This window comes from Sus scrofa, chromosome 10, assembly GCF_000003025.6.
Source record: "Sus scrofa isolate TJ Tabasco breed Duroc chromosome 10, Sscrofa11.1, whole genome shotgun sequence".
NCBI lineage: Eukaryota > Metazoa > Chordata > Mammalia > Artiodactyla > Suidae > Sus > Sus scrofa.
This window is the reverse complement of record NC_010452.4, coordinates 6,690,266-6,716,966: the sequence shown is the minus strand read 5'-3', so window position 1 is coordinate 6,716,966 and position 26,701 is coordinate 6,690,266. Positions and strand designations below refer to the sequence as shown.

Genomic DNA, 26,701 nt, shown 5'->3' with positions numbered 1-26,701 from the left:
GCCACACAGGAAGTGGATGGGATTGCAGTGCTGGAAGGAACAGACTGGAGGGGAGCCTAAGTAGAAACATTCCACTGGGAAAGGCCAGGGTGTGTTTGGGGAATGTTTTGAGTTCCACTCCAGGGCACCACTGTCAACACTTCTGACCCGGAAAAATTCCTTCTTTTGGCTCCACCAGGCAGAAATCGAGTCTAAAGCAGTAAGCACTTGTTAGCAACTAGTTCTGGATTATTTGAAACCCTTTTAAAGAAATATGTTGCTAACCACCTCATGTAAATGGTGGTTAATTCACCAATGATGTGATGAAATGATTTTAAAATGATGAAAAAAGGAGTTCCCATTGTGGCTCAGTGGTAACAAACCCGACTACTATCCATGAGGATGCGGGTTTGGTCCCTGACCTCACTCAGTGGGTTAAGGATCCAGTGTTGCCAAGAGCTGTGGTGTAGGTTACAGAGGCAGCTCGATCTGACATTGCTGTGACTGTGGTGTAGGCTGTCGGCTGTAGCTCCTGTTCGACCCCTAGCCTGGGAACCTCCATGTGCCACAGGTGTGGCCCTAAAAAGATAAAAAAAGAAAAAGAAAAAAAAAAAAAAAGAAAAGAAAATGAAAGTGAATAAAATACAAAGAGTTTTTTGAAACATTTACTGGTTATAGCCGTCAATGTTTTAATTACTTGGCCATATTTTTTTATCATATGTTTAGCTATTTGATTTTAAATTACATTTCTCTCTTTTTTGTCATGTGGTCTGATATTTGAATTATATGAAAGATTAAGCTAACTACGTATATTTTAGAGCTCTGCATTCTCAGAGAACTAGAATTATTAAACATGAAGAATCCCCCAAAGACTCCATTATGTGTAATTAACAGATAAACTGTCATCAGAATCAATAAAACGTGCTAAATGATTCAAACTTGTATATAATTAAGTGTCTGTTTTAGAGCTAGAGCTGTAACTTTTATTTTTCCCCCACATCTCACATTTCTTGCAAGAATAATTGCGGCAACCCTGTTAACCCTTTCCTTGCTTGATTGAATTCAATTTTTAAATTTGTCACTTATGGGCAGAGTTCACTTTCACAAATCTGAAAAGTATGTCAGGATTCATTAATCTAAAGACTTCTTTTGTGGAGTTCCCACTGTGGCACAGTGGAAACAAATCTGACTAGGAACCATGAGGTTATGGGTTTGACCCCTAAGCTTGCTCAGTGGGTTAAGGATCCGGTGCTGCCATGAGCTGTGGTGTAGGTCGAAGACACGGCTCGGATCCTGAGTTGCTGTGGTGTAGACCAGCAGCTGTCTGACCCCTAGCCTGGGAACCTCTATATGCCACAGGTGTGGCCCTAAAAAGCAAAAAAAAAAAAAAGAAAGACTTCATTTGTTCTTTCTGTGGAGATGCAGACTATGTAAGGATGCTTTAATGAACTGATGAGTGCCCTAAAACTCCTAAAAGGATGAGCAGTTTATCATGATTTCTGTATAGTCTACAACCGGACATGGTGTTGGATTCAGTGTGTTTACATGGAGTTTTTTTTTTTTTTTTTTCTCCCTGAGATATAGTTGATTTCCAGTGTTAATTTCTGTTGGTAGCCAAGCGATTCAATCATACAGATACGCATTCTTTCTTAGTATTCTTTTCCACTGGGGTTTATCGTCGGATATTGAATGTAGTTCTCTGTGCCGTAAGTTAGACCTTGTTCTTTATCCACATCGAGTTTTAAAAGTTTTGGTTCCTGGAGTTCCCACTGTGACACAGTGGGTTAAGAATACATCGGCAGTGGCTTGGGCTGCTGTGGAGGCATGGGTGTGATTCCTGGCCCAGCACAGTGTCATAAAGGATCCCCACTGCCGCCACTGAGGCATAGGTTATAGCTGCAGCTCAGATTCAATCCCTGGCCTGAGAACTTCCATATGCCACAGGTGTGGCCACAAAAAAAAAAAAAAAAAAAAAGAAAAAAAAATTGCTTATCAACCTTTTTTCCCCACTTTTGGGAAATATGTGCTTTTTGAGTACAAGCTCTGAATTTTAGGCAACTTCATCTCCATTGCACTTAGAAGAATTTTTTAATAGATGATCATTTCTAATTGTTGAATAATTGAATAAATACATGAATGAGATCATGAATAAAACAGCCAAGATTTTAATCTGTTATAAAAATGTCTTCTCTTGCTCGGTGTCAGGAGGAAAAAAACCCCACATGCTTTAAATAATGGGTCTTTGGTGGTGGTTCCCTTTTTCAAAGTCAGTATTGGAAATGATCTACTGCGGTGAAATTTAGAGAAATAAAACGGAGATTTTGGAAATGTGAGGGTTCTGAGCAAATCCCAGCACAGAGAAGTTCACAAGAAGATGGTACATTTCAGGCCTCTAATCGACCTGGGTTTTCGTCCTTATTAATATGACGGTTTCTCTCTTTTGCCTTGCTGCGCAGACTCCATGCACATAGAAGATGTCGAAGCCGTGCAGAAGCTTCAGGATGTCCTGCACGAGGCCCTGCAGGATTATGAGGCCGGCCAGCACATGGAAGACCCTCGCAGGGCCGGCAAGATGCTGATGACGCTGCCGCTGCTGAGGCAGACCTCCACCAAGGCCGTGCAGCATTTCTACAACATCAAACTGGAAGGCAAAGTCCCCATGCACAAACTTTTTTTGGAAATGCTGGAGGCCAAGGTCTGACTAAACGCTTCTTGGGCCATCCTATCCTGCTCGCGGAAAAAGGGAAAAGAAACCCGAGAGCGATGTCGAAGAAACTTAGAGTTTAGTTAACAACATCCAAAATCAACAAAGACTGCACTGACAGCTTAGCAGCAAGACTACGAAGCAGCTTTCAGATTCCTCTGGGTCTCCCTGTTGAGTTTCTTTCCACCTTAATCTCATCTTTTCTCCCTTTTTTCCCCCTCTTTGTTTTTTCTCCCTCTCTCGTTCCTTCTCTCCTTTCTTTCTTGCTTCCTTCCTTGCTGGTTCCCTCTCTCTCCTTCCTTCCTTCCTTCCTTCTCCTATTTTCCTGCCTCTTTTCTCATCCTCCCCCTTTCTTTGGAACTTTAATAGCTTTCATTTTAAGAAAAATGTCCTTCTCTTCCTTTCTTTTTCTCTCCCTTCCTCCCGCCTCCCCTCCCTCCTTTCTTCCTTCTTCCTCGCTTCCTTCCTTCTTTCCCTCTGCTGCTGAACTTTTAAAAGAGGTCTCTGATTGGAGAGATGGAAGCCAGCCCTGCCAAAGGATGGAGATCCATACTATGGATACCAGTGAACTTCTTGTGAACCATGACGTCCCCAGTGACTAAGGAATCAAAGAGAGAGAACCAACGTACCTAAAAGTAGAGTGCAACATACGCAAATTGACAGAGTGCAGTATTAGATTCCACACGGAGCAGCCGCTAATTAGACGACTTAAGCAACGTTGCATCGGCTGCTTCTTATCATTGCTTTTCCATCTAGATCAGTTACAGCCATTTGATTCCTTAATTGTTTTTTCAAGTCTTCCAGGTATTTGTTAGTTTAGCTACTATGTAACTTTTTCAGGGAATAGTTTAAGCTTTATTCATTCATGCAATACTAAAGAGAAATAAGAATACTGCAATTTTGTGCTGGCTTTGAACAATTATGAACACTAATGAAGGACACATGAATCCTGAAGGAAGATTTTTAAAAAAAAGTTTCGTTTCTTCTTACAAATGGAGATTTTTTTGTACCAGCTTTACCACTTTTCAGCCATTTATTAATATGGGGATTTAACTTACTCAAGCAATAGTTGAAGGGAAGGTGCATATTATCACGGATGCAATTTATGTTGTGTGCCAGTCTGGTCCCAAACATCAATCTCTTAACATGAGCTCCAGTTTACCTAAATGTTCACTGACACAAAGGATTAGATTACACCTACAGTGACTCCGCGCGGTCACGTGTGCAAGGACTGCACGTGGAGTACAGATCCGTAGAATTATCAGGAATGCACCTCTGCCTGGGAGGTCCAGTCGCCATATGATTTCTAGCTGCCACCTCAGTTAGGAATGAGCTTCTGCCTGTTTGCAAAGTTACAGACCTTGTCCCAGAAGGAGCTGTGAGCCAGTTTTCATTTAAGAGGCAATAAGGCAAATGCCAGAATTTGAAAAAAAAAAAAAAAAATCAGATCAAATCATCAGAGACAGCAGACGCCTGACCAAATTCTCAGACATATGAGTTGATTCATTTAGGAATGTTTGTTTTGATTAATCTGCCATTTTTAACCAAGAGCTAAGCCAATCTCTGTGTTTTTCAACCAATATTGTCACAGCAAGAAAGTCAGTCAGGTTCCAGACTGTTAAGAGGTGTAATCTAATGAAGAAATCAATTAGATGCCCCCGAAATCTACAGTCGCTGAATAACCAATAAACAGTAACCTCCATCAAATGCTATACCAATGGACCAGTGTTAGTAGCTGCTCCCTGTACTATGTGAACAGTCTTATTCTATGTACACAGATGTAATTAAAATTGTAATCCTAACAAACAAAAGAAACGTAGTTCAGCTTTTCAATGTTTCATGTTTGCTGTGCTTTTCTGAATTTTATGTTGCATTCGAAGACTGTTGTCTTGTTCTTCTTGTGGTGTTTGGATTCTTGTGGTGTGTGCTTTTAGACACAGGGTAGAATTAGAGACAATATTGGATGTACAATTCCTCAGGAGACTACCGTAGTATATTCTATTCCTTACCATTAATAAGGTTCTTCCTAATAATAATTAAGAGATTGACGCTCCAAACACGTATTCATGACGAACAGATACACATCAAAATCATAATAATATTTTCAAAACAAGGAATAATTTCTCTAATGGTTTATTATAGAATACCAATGTATAGCTTAGAAATAAAACTTTGAATATTTCAAGAATATAGATAAGTCTAATTTTTAAACGCTGTATATATGGCTTTCACTCAGTCATCTCTCAGATGTTGTTATTAACTCGCTCTGTGTTGTTGCAAAACTTTTTGGTGCGGACACGTTTCCAAAACTATTGCTACTTTGTGTGCTTTAAACGAAATACCTTGGGTTGAGGTTTTATCAACCTAGTGCTAGGAATACTGTGTATCTATCATTAGCTGTATGGGACTGTAGCGTAGATTGTGGTTTCTCAGTAGAGAAGTGACTGTAGTGTGATTCTAGATAGATCATCATTAGCAATTCATTCAGATGGTCAATAACTTGAAATTTATAGCTGTGATAGGAGTTCAGAAATTGGCACATCCCTTTAAAAATGACAACAGAAAATACAACTCCTGGGAAAAAAAAAAAAAGGTGCTGATTCTCTAAGATTATTTATATACGTAAGTGTTTAAAAAGATTATTTTCCAGAAAGTTTGTGCAGGGTTTAAGTTGCTACTATTCAACCACACACTATATATAAATAAAATATATACACTATATACATTGATTTCACTGAATCACATTGAAGTACTTGGGCTTCAGAAGTAAGAGCCAATCAACTGAAAACATGAGATGGAGAGATGCAGAAAAAAAAAAAAAAAAAAGTACTGTTTTTAGGTTTCAGTTTAGTTGACTCTTGGCATTACAAAAGAACAAGTATCTTACAAAGAGAAAACACACCAAAAATGTAGGTCTAAAAGAATTGCACGGGCCTTAGGGCGAATGCTCATCTTAAACCTCGCTCGAGGGAAGTTTTTTCAAATTTCAAGCAAGACCATTTACTTAATGTGAAGTTTTGGAAAGTTATAAAGGTGTATGTTTTAGCCGTATGATTTTAATTTTTATTTTGCTTCTTTTAGGTTTGTTCTTATTTAAAGCAATATGATTGTGTGACTACCTGTAGTTACACTCGTGTTTCAATCAGATCAGATTGTTGTATTTATTCCACTATTTTGCATTTAAATGATAACATAAAAGATATAAAAAATTTAAAACTGCTATTTTTCTTATAGAAGAGAAAATGAGTGTTGGTGATTGTATTTTAATTATTTAAGCGTCTCTGTTTACCTGCCTAGGAAAACATTTTATGGCAGTCTTATGTGCAAAGATCGTAAAAGGACAAAAAATTTAAACTGCTTATAATAATCCAGGAGTTGCATTATAGCCAGTAGTAAAAAAAATAATAATAATAATAAAACCTTGTCTATAGCTGTAGATGGGCTTCACATCTGTAAAGCAATCAATTGTATATTTTTGTGACGTGTACCATACTGTGTGCTCCAGCAAATGTCCATTTGTGTAAATGTATTTATTTTATATTGTATATATTGTTAAATGCAAAAAGGAGATATGATTCTGTAACTCCAATCAGTTCAGATGTGTAACTCAAATTATTATGCCTTTCAGGATGACAGTAGAGCAATATTAAAACATGCTTCCACTTTTGATTGCTCTTTGGTATGGTGTTTCTTTTTTCTCTCCACCCACCCGCTGAAGAACCAAATCAATAGACCCTGCCCTTTGTGCTTCCATTCAAAGAGTGTCTCTGAGTACCTGTTCCCTAAAAATAAAGTAGGAGTTTAAATAAGAGCTATATAAAGGCTTGTCAGAATGAATTCTAGGGTGCCAAGAGACATTTTGCATATTTAAGAGTATGCAAAGTGGCTCAGGCACATTAGAATTCATTCTGACAAGCCTTTATATAGCTCTTATTTAATCTTAAAGCATCTCCACATCATTCTGCATTACTCAAAATCATCTCCTCTATGTCAATGTCATAACAGAAAACTTTCCCCCTATTTTAAGATCATATTAAAACCTACTAGATATACCTATTATTTCCCTCCACCCACAATTAAATCAGGTGCTGGCACCGCCAAGCTCGTCAGGGCGCTGCGGGGTTTGTGGAGCAGCGCTGCTGCTACTGCTGCTGCTGCTGCTGCTGCTGCTGCGCGGAGTGGCCGCCGGATCGAGCGTGGAGGCAGAGCAGAGCTTGCACGTCGTCGTCGGTGAGCCTGCGGAGGGGGAGCTGTCTTGGAACCGGGAGGGTGAAACAGCGCCGCTGACAGCAGATGGCCTCGTCTTAGCTTTTTTTTTTTTTTTTTTTTTTTTTGCTGGGAGAGGTGAGGCCCCTTGCTGCTCAGGGTCAGCTGTGCTTCCTCGGGGCCCCTCCTGGAGCCATCACCGAGGTGCTAATATGTGCGGCCTCTCTACCTATCCGGAGAGTGTCCTGTCATTGTGTTTGCCCACCGTCTTTCTCACCTTTCTCAGGTGGCTGGTGCTCCAGAGAAGCCAGCTGATGACACAAAAGCCACCCTACGGCCCGGATGTAGGGGTGTGAGGTTCCCTAAATCACTAAGATGCCCTAGCTAGCCTCCAAACTGACTTGTCTTTTCCTATTTGAATGGGAAGATCCCAGCATAGGCTCAGGTATGTTTTACTTTGGATATTTTCAAAATACTTGGGTGAAACTGGGACGGTGCAAGAGACAAACCTAAGAAGAAAAACCATGCTGTCATCTTCCAATAGGTCCTCATTTAAAAGCATATGTGTTACACACACACGCACACCACACACAAGCTACTGAGAACTTCAGTATCAGAATTCTCTTGCTGGTTTTCCTAATTTAGAATTATTACAGAGCTACTTTCTGGTGCTGACGTATTGTCCCAGATAACTCTGCTGATACATATCATGGATGCTTCATGAGTAAAAGAAAGTAAATTAGGATCTTGGCATGTTATCATGTTGTGTTTCTCAATATATAAACAACAGGTAGCTTGGACAAATTGTTATGCATTTGTGTTAAGAGGTTACTTTTGTTTTTGCCTGTTGTGTACAAGAGACTTTTTTGAAAGTAGTGGTTCCCAAGTTTGGCAGCATATTCTCATCACATGAAGTGTTAAAAACTCCTGATGCTCATATGAAGATTGGGGTTTAATTGGCCTGGGCTTTGGACTAATTAAAAGAAATCTCCAGGTGATTTTATGTGAAGACAAGATGAGGAAACCACTGCTTTAAGATTTATACTTTTCTCAATAAGCCAAGACTGTCCTTTAAAAAAAAGCACCTTTCATACATGGCTCTGCATTACTGGGAGGGCTTTATGCTGTTTTTTTAAATGAAGATAAGAGGAGTTAACCTTTTTATTTTTTAACTCTCAAAGCCAGTGAGTGCCTTTGGATTTTTCAGTCCGCCTCCCCCATCTCTCGCCATCTTTTCGCAGGCCTCATGGAGAACACATTTTCTTTGATGAGTCCCAAGCCCTGTCTTCCAGTTATGCCCCATATTAAAACAAAGATCCCTACTCAAACACTCGTGCAGAATATCTCCCAGTCCTTTTTTTTCTTGTTGTTAATCTTCCCCTTTCATCTGCTTTATAAGTAATTCAGATGTCATTCAAAATACCTGTTTTTTTTTCCCCCTACTGAAAAACAAAAGAACAATACAATTAGAGCAACATCGATTTCTTGGAATGACTCCTGTTACCTATATTCTGCAAGTTGCTGATTTAGGTAAGAGGTAGAAATCAAATCGAACTGAAATAGGATCTTTCATTCTTGGGTCTCTGCAAAAACTTTAGGTACATTTGGCTTACTGTGAAATTTAATTTGGGATCCAGCTGGCAAAGGAAAAGGAGACATGCTGAAGGGTTTTGTTGCATCCACCATGAGGTACATATTGAAGGGAGCATTCCAGAGTCCAGTGGATCTAGTGTGTTTCAGTCAGTGCTTCTGGCCCTTTCAGATCTCTGAGTCTCGCTTCTGGTGCCCCTCAGTAGCGTGGAAAGAACAAAATGAAACAAGTACCCGGAGATTGATTGTACACTGCATCTTATTATGAAACCAAATAGAAAAAGAAAGGGATTTCAAAATATAATCCCCCTTTCCCAGGAGTATTTGTCTTGTTCTCCATGAAGTTAAAGGTCTGAAATAATGTGCCCATCAGGGGCTCAATGTTGCATGTCCATGCCAGTTGGTCCAAGGGCTTGTTATGATGGTAATGACCTACTGAAACGTGAGCTTGGATTGCAACAATACAATTGCTACCAGCTCACCCGCTGGGAGAAATATTTTATTATTGTCAAATGTCCTCCATAGAGATTTGTTTTGCCTGTTCCTGTTTAAATTAAATTCAAAGCAGAACTGTATTACTATTTCTCTGGAGTATATTTGAGATAAACAACTAGTCTCAAAATTTAGGATTCCTGGCTAGTTCAAATTTGTTTATTAGCAGAAAAATTACAATAGGTGACACCATAGCTGCAGGAATATTATGATTGCAGCCACACAAGAGATTTACATACTGAGTCCATGGGCTAAAAGCGAGAGAACTCCCTTTTTCATTACAGATGCCAGCCAGATTAATAATTAACTATTCCATCAGTTGTACGACCTTAAAAAAAAAAAGATGTCCCAATATACAAATGCATTGCTTTAACATGCCACAGAATTTTGGCCATGAGAAAATTTGCTCCAAGTAAGAAGTGGTTTTAAACTTAAGATCATAAATCGAATTGTTGTGTAAGTGTGTGTGTGTAAAAATATTTTTAAACGCAATATAGGTGACATGGCACTGAAGCCCCAAGTGTGAGTGAAAACGCCCTTTGAGCATAATATACTTTTTTCAATATTATTTTTTTAAAAGAATTGTAAAGAATATCCTAGAATATATGGAATTATTTGGATCATTTTGCCCAAGGCCCTATAATGCAGCCTTGCCAAAGGATTTTGAAGCAGTGAAGCTTTTAATCAATACAAATTTTGTTACGGACAGTCAAATTAGAACTGGATCTTAGTCTACAAAAAAAAAAAGCCTGTCCTGCTTTGTCAAAATCAGAGTAGCCTGTGTATTTCATAATAGACAACTTTGAAGAGCCGTTTTGAGAAACACAAACTGTTGGGAGGGGAGGGTTGCTAAAAGGGCCTAACAGGAAAACATTTCAAACTAGTAGGAAAGCATTAAATCACACTATTCACACTCCAATTCAATCTGCCATGCTCAGGCGAATTTCACACTTTTGTTGGGAAGTGCAGAACAGGCTGCTATTAAAACAACAACAACAACAACAAAAACCCCCACAGAAAATGAAAGTCACAAGAGCAATTTCCAACATGAGACTTAGAACTATGCAAGTGCTGACTTTTTCTCCTCTTTAAATTATGTGATTTCATATGATTACAAATAAAATATACTAAACATGAATGTCTTTAAAAAATCCTGCAGATGCTTTTACATTACTCTTTGAGATTTTACTCCAATAGCTTTTATTTTGTCTTAGTTTTCCTTTAGTGAACAAAATGACTGATAAGCCCTAGAGTATCAACTTAATGCTTCTAAATCAGAATAGGTATACAGCCTGTATTTTTCAAATGTATGTACAGGAAAAAAAAAAAAAATCCCTTCCTCCACAAAAAGCAGTATGTCTTTGAGAGTAGAGTCTGGGCTGAGTAATAGATAAAATGATGTTTAGATATGTTTATCTCAAATATTTTTACACAGGGACTTCTATGGCAAGTGACTTCCTTGCTGTTTGTGATAAGGTTGTTTTCAATTCTTTACTACAATCAATAATACAATGAATATCTTTGGATAACTTTCCTCTGGGCCAGTATAATTTGAATTAGATGGATTTGAACTCCCAGCAGCAGTTCATTTTGTTTCATTTTTTTCCATCAGCATTCAATTTTATTGTGCTCTTAAATTTTGCTAACTTGATTATTTTAAAATGGCCTTAATATCCTTTGCCTTAGACTTCTTCGAACATATTTTCTTATTCTTATACAGGCTCAGGCTCTCCTTTCTGTGAATTGCCTATTCATAACCTTTGCTTTTTTCTGTTGGGTTTCCTATCATTTTCTTGTTCATTCGCAGGAGTTCTTTGTATATTCTAGGTATTGATCCTTGTCAGTTTCAGTTTTTGTAAATGTCTTCTCCTATCTGTCATGCATCTAGTAACTTTGACCTTTGTCTTTTCTCACTAGAAATTATTAATTGTGATAGAGTGATTCATCAATTTGATCCTCATGCTTTCAACGTTAAGGTATAACTTTCCAGTTTTTTGCGTTGCTTTTGTAATCTAAATTTACATCTAAGTCTTTTTAAAGGCAGTTTGGATAGTTTAAATGTGACATAGATTCAATTTTATTTCTCAACTTCTTTTTTCTCTATCAGTGTGTGACCTTAAATCTGTTATATCAAACTACCATGTATAAATAAATCTATTTCTTGATTTTTTCTTATGCTCTTTCAAATATCTATGTGTTACTGCCACAATATTACATTATTTTTTACTATTGTTTTATAGCTTGTCTTATCATCCCCTCACCCCATTCAATTTGCCTTATTTTTCAAATTCTTAGTTTTTAGGAGTTTTTTCTTTTTCATAAATTTCAATTTTAAAATGACCCTTCTATAAATTTTATTCAAATTTTTAATGTACAAATTAATTTGGAGAAATTAACATTTTTTACAAATAAAATTCAATGAACACATTATATCTATCTGTTCATTTATATGCTCTTTCACTGCTTTAATAGAGCTATTTTAAAATTCCCACCATAAAGTCTCAGGTTTTCTTTGAATCAAGCCCTAGTATAGATTTATAGTTATTGCAAACTACAACTTATCTATTGAATCAGTGATTTATTTGGTTAAGTTTTATTTTTCAAATAAATGAATACTGTTTCATTTCACATATTGACCTTATACTTGGGAATTTGCTGAATTTCATGATTAGCTCTAATCGTTTTTGTAGTCTTAGATTTTCTATGTAAATGATCTATACTCCCCTGAAATTCAGATTGCAAAGTGATCAATTTACTTCTGAGTCCATCCACATTCTGACTAAAAACCATCTTTCCCAAGTGCATAATTTGTTAGATGCCTTTTCTTTCTTCCAAGTTACTGAAAGCAGAACTTTTTGTGAATGGGTTACCATTATGCAACATGCATTGCCATTTTTCCAGTCTTCAATGACATTCTTCCAGCTTTGTATAAAAGTTTCCCACTGCCTTTGTCCCAAAGCCACTTCCACATATTTCAAGTTTTCATTATGGCAGAAACTCCATTTTTAGGTACCAGTTATTCTATCAGTCAGTTTTGGGTGCGTAATACCCACAAATTCTCAATGGGGAATAAAACGGGTACTTACTTCTCGGAGATGGTTGGAGTATTTAGAGAGGGCTTGACTGAGTGGCCCTACTTCAACCACTAGATCGGCTGGCTCACTTCTCTGCCCCTTATGTCTCCCTCTGGGGACCAGAATGGAAGGGCAGCAGCTACTCAGAAATCCTCTTATCATGATGATACCAGAGGGCACAAAAAAACAAGTCTCAAAGAACAAGCTCATTACGAACTCTTATTTGTGTCCTGTCACCTCCCGTTGCCTAAACCAAGCCATGTAGCCACATTCAAGGTCAAAGAACAGGCATACACATTGCACCTTTGTAAGAAAAACTTCAAATTTGTATGACAAAGGGTGTAGATACAAAGAATAAAGAAATAAAGATAGTGATAGAATAGATCATAAATGCTTAGATAGTTTCTACTCAATTTGTAATTTTTGACTGACTATATCCAAAGCCACGGATTTCCCTCTAATACTGTTCCACAAAATTTGATATGTAATGATTTTTTAGGCGTTCAGTTCTAAGTATTCCTATGAGTTTCTTTGTAACCAAGGGCTTTTTACCATCATTCTGCGTGTGTGTATATGATGCAGGTATATGTTCTTAAATATTTGTTTTAAATACTTGCTATTATTGATTTCTAATGATCTTTTGTATGCGGTTGAGTCAATAGAATTTAAAAAAGCTTTTCTTTTCTGCCTAACCAGGATCTGCTTTTTGGAGACAATTCCACTTGTGCTCACAAAGAATGTGAAAACTCTGATTAGGAGGGTGAACTTTTCATTTTAGCATATTATTATACTATTTAAAAAGTTCATTTCATTGCTGCTTATTTTTGTCTGAATGTGTTAGACTCTCCACTTACAATTACATATTGATTTTTTTGGTAGGTTTGTCGTTAATGCTTTACATATTTTGACTTCAGATAATCAATTACATATATGTTCATTATGCTGTTAATTAAGCATTCTTTTAACAGTAAATACTGACCTTTTAAAAAGCACTTTTTAAGTGTAGAAATTCACATAAAACCTAGGTATTCCTTAACAAATTATCATAAAGCTAACATCCATGAAAGCAAATAAGTCAAGAAAGAACACTGTGAGTTCCACAAACATCAGTTATGCTCATTCCCCAAAACAAAGGTAATCTTCCTTGTACTCATGTATCTCTAAACAACATAACAGAAGTTTGTCTGCTTTTGACATTTATAGAAATTCAACTGTATGATACCTAATATTGTGTGATTTGCTTCTCTCAATCAATGTTACTTTTAGGAAATTCATCCAGGCTATAATTAATAGTAGTTTATCTTCAGTGCTGTATAGTTCTGTTTCTTTTTCCAAATGATGGACATTTGGGTTACACACAGTTTTTGCTTGTTTATAGTTTATAGTTAGTTTTTTTCTATAAACTAACTTGTTTGCCACACCAGCTGACTTACAAGTACAGGCATTTGTTACTATATACTAAAATGTAGCATTGCTATATAAATGCAACTTTAATAGATACTTGTGAACTATTTCCCAAAGTGGTTGTGTCAATATCTTTTCCTACTCACAGTGTGGGAGAAAGCTCTAAAAGTCTGGATATAAGTGCATACTTTTAAATTTTACTCATTCTGATGACTATTGAGTTGTATTTTATAATGTTTTTCATTGCCCCAATGAATAATAACATTGATCATTTTTTCAGACTTTTATGGTTATTTTTGAGGTTTCTGTTCAAACAATTGCCCCATTCACCTTTCTGGAGATCTGTACCTATTGATTTGTAGATTTTTTCCAAATATTCTAGGTATGAACCACCTGTCAGTTTTATGTGCAGCACATAACTTTTCTAACTCTGTGGCTTGCATTCTCTTTCTCTTAATGGTATGATTTGATAAAAAAGTTCTTAATTTGGGGGGTTCCATGCCCACAGCATGGGGAAGATCCTGGGCCTGTGATTGAACCTGCGTTACTGCAGTGACCCAAGCTACAGCAGTGACAAAGTCAGATCCTAAACCACTAGGCCACCAGCAAACATTCTATGTCTTTGTTTTAATATGATCCAAGTTATCTGCCATACTCTGTAGCTTATGCTTTTAGTGCCCTATTTTAAAAAGTTTCCTTTCTTTGAGGTTATGAATATACTTTCAAACATTATCTTCTAAAGATTTTATTGTTTTACCTTTTTCTTTTAGGTTTTCAAATTGCCTGTATTTATTTTTGTGTACAACATCAAGTAGAAGTTTTTTTTCTCTGTGAACATCCAATTGTTTAAACACTCAGTTGAAAACACTGACCTTTCTCTACAGCTCCAGTGTCACCTTTGATATACACCTGTCTGTTCTGGGTTCCTTCTTCTATTCATTTTTTTGTCAATCTTTCTGCTAATCCTACACTTTTTTTTTTTTTTTTTTTTTTTTTTTGTCTTTTTAGGGCCACACCCTCGGCATATGGAAGTTCCCAGGCTAGGGATCGAATCAGAGCTGTAGCCCCTGGCCTACACAACAGCCATAGTAACGCAGGATGCAAGCCTTGTCTGCGACCTACACCACAGCTCACAGCAATGCTGGATCCTTAACCCACTGAGCAAGTCCAGGTATCAAACCTACATCCTCATGGATACTAATCAGGTTTGTTAACCGCTGAGCCATGATGGGAACTCCATCCTACACAATCTTTCCTAAAATGCTTATTGTAAGGCTAAACAGCTGAGAGCAACTGCTCTTCATGTTGTCTTTTCCCTAAGTATCTTTGTTTTTAACATTTCTATATGAAGTATAGAATCATCTTGTTAATTTATACACACATGCACACATACACCCTATTAATATTTTAATCGGATGGCACTGATTCTCCAGATCAGCCTGTAGAAAATGCTTGCACCTGTGTTACATGGTGACTGTAGTGCTACACATTCATTAATGTGTTATAACCCTCAATTCTATTTTTCTTGAACTTTTTTTATGTTCTTACAAAATAGCATTCTTAAAAAAATGTTGAGTTCTTATCGCATAAACATTAGAAATATTTTACTTCTGTTGTAAAGGATATATTTTTAGTTAGTTTTTTAAAAGAAATCTGTGCATTTTACATACTCAAACATATTTTTCACATATAACTACTGCTTTATTTCTCTCCTCTTAACCCTTGTTAAGGATTCTTGCTTTTGTCTTACTATAGTGGCAAAGACCTTCATTCCATGTTAATAAAACTTGTAAGATGGGACACTTAACTTACTCCCTATCTCAAGTAAATGGTTTTGGCTTTCACAATTTTAATATAGGTTCCTTATAGATATTCTTTAATGGATGTAGAGTGTTTCCTTCTTTTACACTGAATGCCAAGAATTTTTATACTGTATGGACTTTGAATTTTATCAAATTTCATCTATTGAGATTTTTTACCTTGGTGCTGGTAATATGGCAACTTATATTGATTGCTATTTTAGTGTTAAAATAAGGTGCATTCCTGAAATAAATCTAACTTGACCATGATATATTAATATCTTTATATTATGCTGAATTTGGTTTGCTTATGTTTTGTTTAAGAATTTTTCCATCTCTGTTGGTAAACACAAAAATCCTATAATTTTTTCCATAATATAGCTTTTAGATTATGATATAAAAGTTACCATAAAACAAGGTGGAAGAAATGTGCCTTCTTTATCTTAATGCTCTGGAACAATTTGTAATAGAACTGATCTATTTATTGTGTTAATTTCATTTATTATGATATTTCGTTGGTAAATGCATCGTAAAATTTGCCACAGAAACCGTGTGGGGCTGGTATTTTCTCTAGGTAAAGTTATTTACTTAGGACTATGCTTTGTAACAATTATAGCATCACTCAAAATTTTAAATCTCTTCCTTTATCTTCTTTGTTAACTTGTATTTTTGCGGCAGTTTTTGCATTTAATTTCTGTTTTCAAATATATTGGTATGACTTTATTTATAGTTTTCTCTTATTAGTTTTTTTAGTGACTTTGAAGTCTTTACTGGAGCCATTGTGTTAATTTCCTGTGGCTGCGGTAACAAATTACCACAAACCTACTGGCTTAACAGACATTTATCCTGAGGCCACGAGTCTGAAATAAGTTACACTGGCCCAAAATCAAGATGTCAGCAGGCCTGAGTTCCCTCTGGAGGCTCTAGAGGGTCATCCATTCCTTGCCTCTTCCAATTACTCGGGGCTGCTAGCATTCCTTGCCTCGTGGCTGTCATTTCCTCATCTTCAAATCTCTCCTGCTTCATCACCACGTGGCCTTCTGCACTGTTTGTGTGTTATCTCCCTCTCACTTATAAAGATATTTGTGATGGCATTTAGGACCCACTGGACAATCTAGTATAATCTTCCCATTTCAGAATCCTTAACCTAATCACGCCTGTAAAAGTCTATTTTCCAAATAGAACATTTGCAAGTACCTGGGATTGGGACCTGTTATTTAGGGAGGGCGTTATTTAGCATTTCCTTTTATATTGAGTATTTATATACCCTTCTATCGTTTCCTTCTTTCAATGAAGTATAGGTGACTTACACTGTGTGTTACTTTCAGGTATATAGCAAAGCGATTTGGTTATATGTATGTATGTGTGTGTGTATTTCAGATTATTTTCCATTGCAGGTTATTATAAGGTATTGAGCATACTTCCCTATGCGACTCACAAAATCGTTGTTTATCTGTTTCTGTATAGCAATTGGTATCTGTTAATCCCATACTCCTGATTTATCCCTTCTTCATCTCTTTCCCCTTTGGTAACATAAGTTTGTTTTCTATATCTGGAGTTTGCTTTTTTTTTATAAATAGATTCACTTGAAATATTTTTAAAATTCCATGTATAAGTGGTATGATATTTGTCTTCTCTATTTGACTTAATTTAGTATGATAATCTCCAAGACAGTTACTGTTGCTACAAATAGCAATTGTCATTTTTTGTGGCTGAGTAATATTCCACTGTATCTTATCTTTTTAAGCTTCTCATCTATTGATGGACAGTTGGGTTGCTTCCACTTTTGGCAATCGTAAATAATGCTGCAATGAATATTGGGGTGCATGTATATTTTTAAATTGGCATTTTTCTTGGATATATGCCCAGGATTGAATTGCTAGATCATATGGCAACTCTATTTTCAGTTTTTTGAGGAAACTCCATGTTGTTTTCCATAGTGATTGCACCAGTTTACATTTTTGCCGGCAGTGTTGGACATTTCCCTTTTCTCCATACCATTGCCAGCATTTGCTATTCGCAGACTTTTTGATGATGACTATTTTGACCTAGCATCCATTTTTTTTTTTTTTTTTTTTTTTTTTTTTTTTTTTTTTTTTTGTTTTTTGCTATTTTTGGCCTCCCGCATATGATTCCAGCTATTGATCGACTGGCACCACTACGCCAGCCCACACATCCCGCGTCTGCACCTACCCAGCTCACCCCGATCTTACCATGAGCGCAACAACCTCATGGTTCTATGATTCTTACCACTGCGACACTCCTCATTTCTTAATCTTTCCAAGGTTTATGAATTTTAAAATTTTTTTCCAAGAACAAACTTGGAATTTTTTTGTTCCTTTTCTGTGATATGATTGCTGATATCCTAATTCCTGTTTTTGCTCTCCCCTTTATTATTCGATCCTTAGATTCATTTACTTTGTTTTTAACTTCTTGATAGAGATGCTTATCATTAGTTTTCATCTTTATTTTAATATATATTATGAAATTTCTTTATGACAGCTTTGGCTCATCCACATATTTTAACAGTGTTTTGTTAAATTCAAAATGATTTGAATATTCCAAAGCTACTTCCTTTTTTAGATCACAGTTTATTTATAAGCATATTTCTTGATTTTTTTGTTTATTGATTTCTATCCTAATTGCACAATGATCACACAACTTACTCTATATAAATTCATTCCTTTGAAAAATGTGACACCTATTTTGTGGCTCATTATATGGTCAGTTTTTGTCAATGTTTATATTTGCTTGAAAAAAATGCATATTCTTCTGTTGCTAGGTCCAGTGTTGTATGTATTTCCATTACATCAACTTACTGATCAAATCTTCTGTAATTTTTATAAAATGATCAAATCCTATTGTCATTGCCTGCTTGTCCTATCAGATACTAAGAAAAGTATATGTATCACACTATAATTATGCAGTTGTCTATTTCTCATTGTAACTATGTCAGTATATGCTTTGTAATCTTTGTGGCTCCATATGTTTAGGCCTGATACATGATTTTAGCAAATGATACCTTTATCATAAAGAACTTTCCTTCTTGAGCTGTGGAATCTTTTTTCCCCTTGTCATTTGTTTTCTCATAATATAGCTCCACTACTGTTATTTGTTTGTTTGTTTGTTTTTTCATAATATGTGTGTGCCCACCACCTGACCCCCATTTTTTTTTTTTTTTTTTTTTTTTTTGGCCCTGCTCTTTTCTTGCTCCATAATCAGAAATTGGCTGGGAGGAGGAGTGAGGGACAGAAGATGCAGGGAAAAGAAAATCCAATGAGAAAGCCTCGAGTTCCTTCGGGCAGTGGTGTGACTAGGGGGGGGGGGTGGGGGGGGGGGGGGGGGGGGGGGGGGGGGGGGGGGAGGGCTACGTCGATCGACAGGAATATGCCGGAGGGAAGAAAGCAACAACAACAAAAGAAAAAAAAAAAAAAAAAAAAAAAAAGAAAGCCCTTCCTCACTTGTCCAGCCTCTCTGCTCCTGTGTTTTTTCTGTTCCTTATCATGCTCAGAGGGCGGTTTTCCTTTCACATGGTACCCAAAGTATTCTCACATTTTTTTTTTAAATACTTCTGAATTTTGTGACATCTCCGGTTCTGAGTATAGGGGAACACATAAGCAGAACACGCTAGTTAATAATCTTGATGCTTTTAAAGGAAAAAAAAAAAAAGAGGTCATGAAGATCTTCAGATTTTACTTTATTTTTATAACAATGGTGCTTAAATAATTAGAAATGCAAAAGTAGGGATAATCCTTACACATGTGTATCAAAAAAACCTTCAACATAAACAGAAAACAAATGACTAAAACAAAGTATATAACCATGATGCCATTTTCTTGAAAATAGATGAGGCACTAGAATGTCGACATGGTATCAGTCACTAAAACACGGGTCCTGGGGCACTTGGTATGAGGTGCTATTGTGAAGGCAGGTGCTGAGAAGGCTGTGGGTGAATATTCAACACTGGGACAATAAATAACTGATAAAAATACCATAACAGGTAGAGAAATATTCTGGGGGAGGGGATAAAAAATGCTTTCCCTGAATTTCCCACTGTGGTCCAGTAGATTAAGTATTTGACTGTGGACTTAGTTGCTAGAATTTTGTGGGAAAAATTTTGCATCTATATTCATCAAAAATATTGACTTATAATTTTCTTTTTGGTGGTGTCATTTTCTGGTTTTGGATTAGGGTGATGGTGGCTTCATAGAATGTCTTTGAGAGTGTTCCCTCCTTGTCAATCTTTTGGAAGTTTGAAGACTGTTATAAGTTCTTCTTTGTATGTTTGGTAGAATTCCCCCGTGAAGCCATCTGATGCTGGACTTTTGTTTGTAGAGAGGTGTATTATCATCATCATTATCATCATCATTATTATTATTATTTTGCTTTTTAGGGCCTCACCTGCAGCATATGGAGGTTTCCCAGACTAGGGGTTGAATTGGAACTATAGCTGCCGCCTATGCCAGAGCCACAGCAACTCAGGATCTGAGCTGCATCTATGACCTACACCACAGCTCACAGCAACGCTGGGTCCTTAACCCACTGAGCGAGGCCAGGGATCGAACCTGCGTCCTCATGGGTCCTAATCAGGTTTGTTAACCACTGAGCCATGATGGGAATCCTATTATTATTAATACAGATTCTATTTCATTTCTCATCATCAGTCTGTTCAAAATATCTATTTCTTCTTGATTCAGTTTTACGGGCTGTATGTCTCAGGAAAGTTGTCTGTTTCTTCTAGGTTGTCAAATTCGTTGGCTATTCATACTATTCTCTTATGTTTTTTGTATTTCTGCAGTATCAGTTGAGATTTCTCCCTTTTCATTTCTTATTTTATTTAGGTTCTTTCTGTTTTCTTCTTGATAAGCCTGGCCAGAGGCTCATCAATTTTTCTTCTCTTTCGAAGAACCAGCTCTTGGTTACATTGATTTTTTTCCTACTGTTTTTTTTTTTAAATTTCTATTGTATTTATTTCCTCTCTGATCTTTATTTTCCTTCCTTCTGTTGACTTTAGGTTTTGTTTGTTCTTTTTTCTAATTCTTTTAGTGGTAGGTTAGCTTGTTTATTTGCGATTTTTCTTCTTTTTTGAGGAAGGCCTGTATCATTATGAACTTCCCTCTAAGAAATGCTTCTGAGGCATCTCACAGATTTTGTATGATTGTATTTGCATTGTTGTATGTCTGCAGGTATTTTTTAATTTCCTTTTTGGTTTTCTCATTGATCCATTTGTTTTTAGTAGCATATTGTTTACTCTCCATGTAGTTATTTTTTTCTCATTCCTTTGTGGTGGTTGTTTTCTAGTTTCATGCATTGTGGTCAGAGAAGATGCTTGAAATAATTTCCACAGTCTTAAATTTGTTCAGGTTAGTTTTGTGCCCCAGTATGTGGGTCCAGTCCCTGGAAGGAATGGTTCATAGCTGGCCACTTGGAATGTATACTCCTGGTCTTTTTTTAAATATAATATCCTGAAATATCAATTGAGTCTAAATGTTCTATTGTGTGATTTAGAATCTCTCTGGCCTTATTCATTTTCTGTCGAGAAGATCTGCCCATTGACATGAGTGAGATGTAAAGTCTCCAGTATTATTGTAGTCACATCAATTTCTCCCTTTACGTCTATTAGTAGTTTTTCTGAATGTATTTGGGTGCTCCTGTGTTAAGTGCATATATGTTCATGAGTGTAAAATCCTCTTCTTCGATTTTTTTTTTTTTTTTTTTTGTCTTTTGTCCTTTTAGGGCAGCATCTGCAGCATATGGAGGTTCCAGGCTAGGGGTTGAATCAGAGCTGTTGCTGCTGGCCTATGCCAGAGCCACAGCAATGCAGATCCAAGCCACATCTGCGACCTACACCACAGCTCATGGCAATGCTGGATCCTTAACCCACTGAGCAAGGCCAGGGATCAAACCTGCAACCTCATGATTCCTAGTCAGATTTGTTTCCGCTGTACCACAACAGGAACTCCTAAAATCCTCTTCTTGTATTGATCCTTTTATCATTTCATACTATCCTTCTTTATCTTTCTTTATGGACTTCGTTTTATTTTCTTTTTCTTTCTTTGTTTCTATTTATTTATTTATTTATTTTTTAGTGCTGCACCCATAGCATATGGAAGTTCCTAGGCTAGGGGTCGAATCGAGCTACAGCTGCTGGCCTATGCCACAGCCACGGCAGCAGCAACATGGAATCTGAGCCACATCTGCAACGTACACCAAAGGTCACAGAAATGCCAGATTCCTGACCCACTTAGTGAGGCCAGGGATTGAACCTGCATCCTCATGGATACTAGTCAGATTCATTTCCTCTGTGTCACAATGGGAACTCCTATGGACTTTGTTTTAAAGTCTATTTTGTCAGATATGTGTATTGCAACACCTGTTTTCTTTTCATTTCCATTTGCATGAAGTATTTTTTAAAATACCTTCACTTTAAATCTATGCGTATCCAGCATATTGTAGGCTGATCTCCCCACAAGTCAGAGGGCCTCCTAGTGGGCAGAATTTCTTCCTTTTTCATAGCTCCCCTCCCAGGCGGTATCAGCTATGTAGGCTGATCTCCCACAATCAGAGGCTCCTGTGGCAATTTCCTTTTCATAGCTCCCTCCTTGTTCCTTCCTGATTCGTCTTTTCTCTATTTTACTTTTTTCCTTTTGTACCGCCCAGTAATATGTAGATTTTCTTGCCTTTTGGGAAGTCCGAGGTCTTCTGCCAGAATTCAGAGGATGTTCTGTGAGAATTGTTCTACATGTAGATGTTTTTTCCTGTATTTATGAGAAAAGGTGAGCTTCATGTCCTATTCCAACATCTTAATTTGATCTCTGTCTCTAACTTATAAATAGTAATTTGTATTTATTAATCCCAAACTCCGAATTTATCCATTCCCCAACCTTTCCACTGTGGTAACCATAAATTTGTTATAGAAGTCTGTGAGTATGTTTTTGTTTTGTATATAAGTTCATTGGTATCTTTATTTTTCATATATAATTGATATCATATGATATTTGTTTTTCTCTGTCTGACATACTTCACTTGGCATGATAAGCTCTAGATCCATCCATGTTGCTGCAAATGTCATTATTCTGGTTTTTTTTATGGCTGAGTAATATTCCACTGTGTATATATACCACATCTTCTTTATCTATTCCTATGTCAATGGACATTTAGGTTCCCCCCCACCCCGTCTTGGCTATTATGAATAGTGCTGCTATGAATATTTGAGTGCACGTATTTTTTTGAATTTGTTTCATCTTTTCTGTATATAGGCCCAGGAGTTGAACTGCTGTATCATATGGTAACTCTATGTTTAGCATTTTAAAGAATGAGTCTTTCTAAGTGAAATTTCCAATGAATCCTTGGCATGTGGCTCTATGCATACCCACACTAGCTAACAGTAGAACCATGAAAAGAAGCAATATTGTAGCCCAGTCAATCCAGAATGGAGATACTTTTCTTTATACTATTCTTTTATAATATATAAAAAGATGTCAAGCTGACTAGAACTGGAAGTCACTGTGTAAATTGGCCCAATTCATATATGTTCCAGGTGAAAGCTGGCTGAGAGTATGTGAGTGTTGCCCAACATTCTGCATTAGTGACTCGCTTTTTCTCCTTCATTCCATATGCCCCCTATTGGAGTCATGCCCACATCATTCCATTTTCAGGTGATGCCCCTCACAGTAATCAACTCCCTTCTCCTCTCCTCCTTTGCCATCCATCTTGGATCTCAAATCAATCATCATAAACTGCTGATTACAACCGTCTCTCACAACAGGGACGGTTGGCATTAAGGAGTCTCTCTCTGACCCATCTTTCAAGCAAGGCTTATCTCCCAATGTTCCAGAAGTCAAGTCTGCCACTGTCTCTTCTGTGTCATGAATGCACCTGCTGCTTTCTTCTTTCCACCTCTGCTCATGCTGGTCCTCTCTTAAATCTCCAGGAAGATGGCCCAGCTAATCTTCACCCTTCCCTTCCTAGACTTCTTCATCTGACCCCATCATCTAGTTTTTCTTTTCTGTTACATATTTCAAAGTAGAAAGTCATAACTCAACTCCAGAGCTCCTTTCTTGGGTTTTTCTGTGGATCATTTCTGACTGAGCACAGTGCTATTGGACACAGAGGCTGAGACCACATGGATGACCAAGCCCCTGACTCAGGGCCTAGGTCCTTCTGTCTCTCTCCTCTAATCCACTAGTTCACTCAACAAACACCTTTCCAACACATATCTTTGCTCCCTCAACTTCTTTAGATCTTCCTTCAGATTCTCAGTGAAAATTTCCAATCACTTTATTTAAAGCTGGAAAGCCCCTGCCCAGCATTGCTCCCCCCTTTCCTGCTTAATTTTCCTCCAGAATTCTCAAGACCATCAAACAGTTCTCTAAAGAGAGCCTTGCTAATTTCTTTCATGCTTACTGCTGGCTCCCATTGTAGAAGGAAGGCTCCATGAAGCATGGGTTTTATCCACTTTGCTTATCACTATATGACATGTGCTTAGAACAATGTGTGTTACACAGAGTGAAGACCTATAGACTCAGTCTGTCATGAGCTGGGTGAGTGTGAAAAATATATATATTCCCTGCATTCCTATACATGGAGGTAAGAGGGAGAATAGGCTTTGAGCAAATGATGACCACTGTGGTGAGTCCTTGCAGAGAGGAAGTCCTGGCTGCTGAGGTGTATGGGATGAGAGCTTGAGTCTGTGCTCTCTGCATTGAAGAAGAGGCCCCCGAATGAGAAATAGTTGAGCTGAGAATAGCTGGTGGCTTCCCTGAGGAGCGACTGAAGGCGGGGGCAGGAAATCCATTGGTTCAGCAGGTCTTAAACAGAGCTGTGCAGCAAATGTACCAATGCCTGCGAATGATAGCAAGGAGAGGCCAATTGCTGAGCCCTCACTCCTGCCATAAGCCATATTAGATAGCCCTCATGCCGACTGGGTGCCACCAAGGTTCACCTTTCTGATTGGTTTCTTCAATCCCCAGCAGACTTGGTATCTTCCCACCGTGATTGTCCATCATAAAACTCCCACGTCCTTTACAATGCATTTTAAAGGACAGGCGTAGACACAAAGTAATACAGAGAAGGTCTTTTTGCCATTTCTCGGGCCACTCCTGTGGCACATAGAGGTTCCCAGGCTAGGGGTTGAATCAGAGCTGTAGCCACCGGCCTATGCCAGAGACACAGCAACTTGGGATCCGAGCCGCGTCTACAACCTACACCACAGTTCACGGCAATGCTGGATCCCCAACTCACTGTGCAAGGCCAGGGATCGAACCCACAACTTCATGGTTCCTAGTTGGATTCGTTAACCACTGGGCCACGACGGGAACTCCCAGAAAAGGTCTTTTAAAGCAGTCCTTATTAGGAGCATATTGCTGAAACTCTAGTTCTCTTCCCTACCTCGCCCCCAAAATTTCCATTTTTAAGGTTTTGAAAACTATATTTTGTTCTTCCTCATGCAAAATCTATATGGTGTTTTTGTCCCTGGCTTGTCTCAGTTCTGGGTACAGTCTGGGCCCCCTAGTCTTTCCCTTGCGCGATGGATATGGGAGATTTGTTCTCATTCTTCTGTCCACCACTTGCTTCCTTCAATTTTGCGTCCACATTCATTTAACCAGGTTAAGAAGTAGAAGTGTTTTTCTGGAAAGTAATTCTGGCGTCGTCTAATCTTCTCTACACACTTGGCAAAGCCACCTGACCGAATTGGAGAGGGTATAAATTACTACCTCTGACTAGTTTTAATAAAGTCACACAGAAAGAAGTGTTTAAAATTTAGCATCCTTGTTTTCAAGGATGTGTAACTGATGCAGGAAACGTTTTGTACCAAATCCATACTCCTTTGGCTTCATCACAAAGAGGTAGACTAAAAGTTTAACGACAAGGAAAGGGGACTGGAAACTCAATCAGAATGTCGATGGAATCTTCTTTATACGGAATTATGTACTTGGATATCTGTATCCATGGGCCGTGGAGACACTTCTGCTAAGAAAATTTGACAGTTGAAAACAACAGGACAGTCCGATATGTTCATTTAAAACCAGTCAGTGGTTAGACGGGAGGAAGAACCAGAACTCCAGGTCTCCTGCCTTTGCCTTTACTTCCCAGGTCAGAGGCGGCCCGTGGCATGCCTCGATCTAGCTCCAGGAACCAGTCAGCCACAGGCAAACAAGAGAACCTTGTTCCTGACTCTTCCAAGGAGAACTGGGAAGTGACCTTTTCAGGGAGCTAGAATCCCCTGTCCTGGGACTTAGATCCAGGAAGGAGGAGCAAACACACACACATGTCTGGAGCTATGAGAGATCAAAGGAGAACCTGACCATTACAGGGGATGCTCTAAGAAGGTTCTGCCAGGGGCTGCGCCAAAAACCAGGGGTCAGGGAGAATCCTCTCGTCCATAATTAGATGCCAATAGGACAATGCATATAGTTAGGTGTCTTCAATGGTAAAAAAAAGCTTAGAGAACCTGGAAGTGGCTTAGGAAATCTCATTAAAAGGGTAGCATGACAATAAGGAACAGTTGGAAGAACTCTGTGTCAGGGGTCGAGGGCTGGAGAGGATGAGAGGTAGCTTCAAAATCAGAGTTTTGCCCGGAGGGGCAGTGGCAGAGAGGCCCAGAATGGCTGGAATCTTGTTAAAGATGATTACCTGTGAATCTGCACAAGTCCCGTCACCTTTTGGAACACTTTGTTCCGTCACCTAGAAAACAAGGGAGTTGTGTTCAATTATACATGAAGGTTCTCATGCTAGAAAATCATGATTCCAGCTGTCTGAAAGTTGTGTTTATAAGACAGGTGCTGAGAAACCGTTCACTATCTTCAAAGCAAACAAGCAGGCAAAGGAGTGGACTTAAAGGAAAGGAAAAAAAGCATGCAGTTAAAAGTGTCTTCACTCCCTTAAATTAATTAAATATTAGATCCTCTTACATATTATAAAATTTCGTGGACAACTCCTTGCTGGGGATGGTTTTGGCATAATAGCTGCCATTTGTTTGGGACTCCCAGTGGTTCAAGTGCTATATTTAACACTTTTGTCATATCTTACATATTGTATTTCATTGACTACTCAGAACCTGTGAGTAGGTAGATGCTATTATTGTCCCCACGTAGACAATGAGGAAAGTGAGCCGCACAGAGCTGAAATAACTTTCCTCAGGTCACACATGGACCGGGATTAGACCTTAGTCTGTTCTACTGCAAAACACTTGCTCTTAATCTTGACAGCATCCTTCTCGGACCAAGGATGGGCCGATCAATCTGTGAGATCCCTTCTTTAATTTTGTGATCATGGGAGAGCTGATAAAATTTTAAGCACAATCTTTTTTTTTTTTCCCCCTCAGATGTTACCTATGAAAGAACAGATATCTAGTGTTTACAGAAATAAAAGTTCTATTACATTTCTTCATGTCAGAGTATTCAGAGGGTTTATGTGCTTCTCCGGGAAGAAAAGGAAATACAGCTGTTTTG

At 37.9% G+C, this 26,701-nt stretch overlaps 1 protein-coding gene across 26 annotated transcripts in view; it reads left to right on the top strand.

Annotated features, from left to right (window-relative positions):
• The window catches only part of ESRRG (estrogen related receptor gamma), a 660,805-nt gene extending 654,453 nt beyond the window's left edge, over positions 1 to 6,352 (top strand). For all 26 annotated transcript variants that reach the window (XM_021064111.1, XM_021064112.1, XM_021064110.1 and 23 more), the window contains one exon: positions 2,436 to 6,352. In XM_021064111.1, coding sequence (XP_020919770.1) covers positions 2,436 to 2,680 — 245 coding nt within the window. In that variant the 3' untranslated portion in view covers positions 2,681 to 6,352. The remainder of the gene's footprint in view (positions 1 to 2,435) is intronic.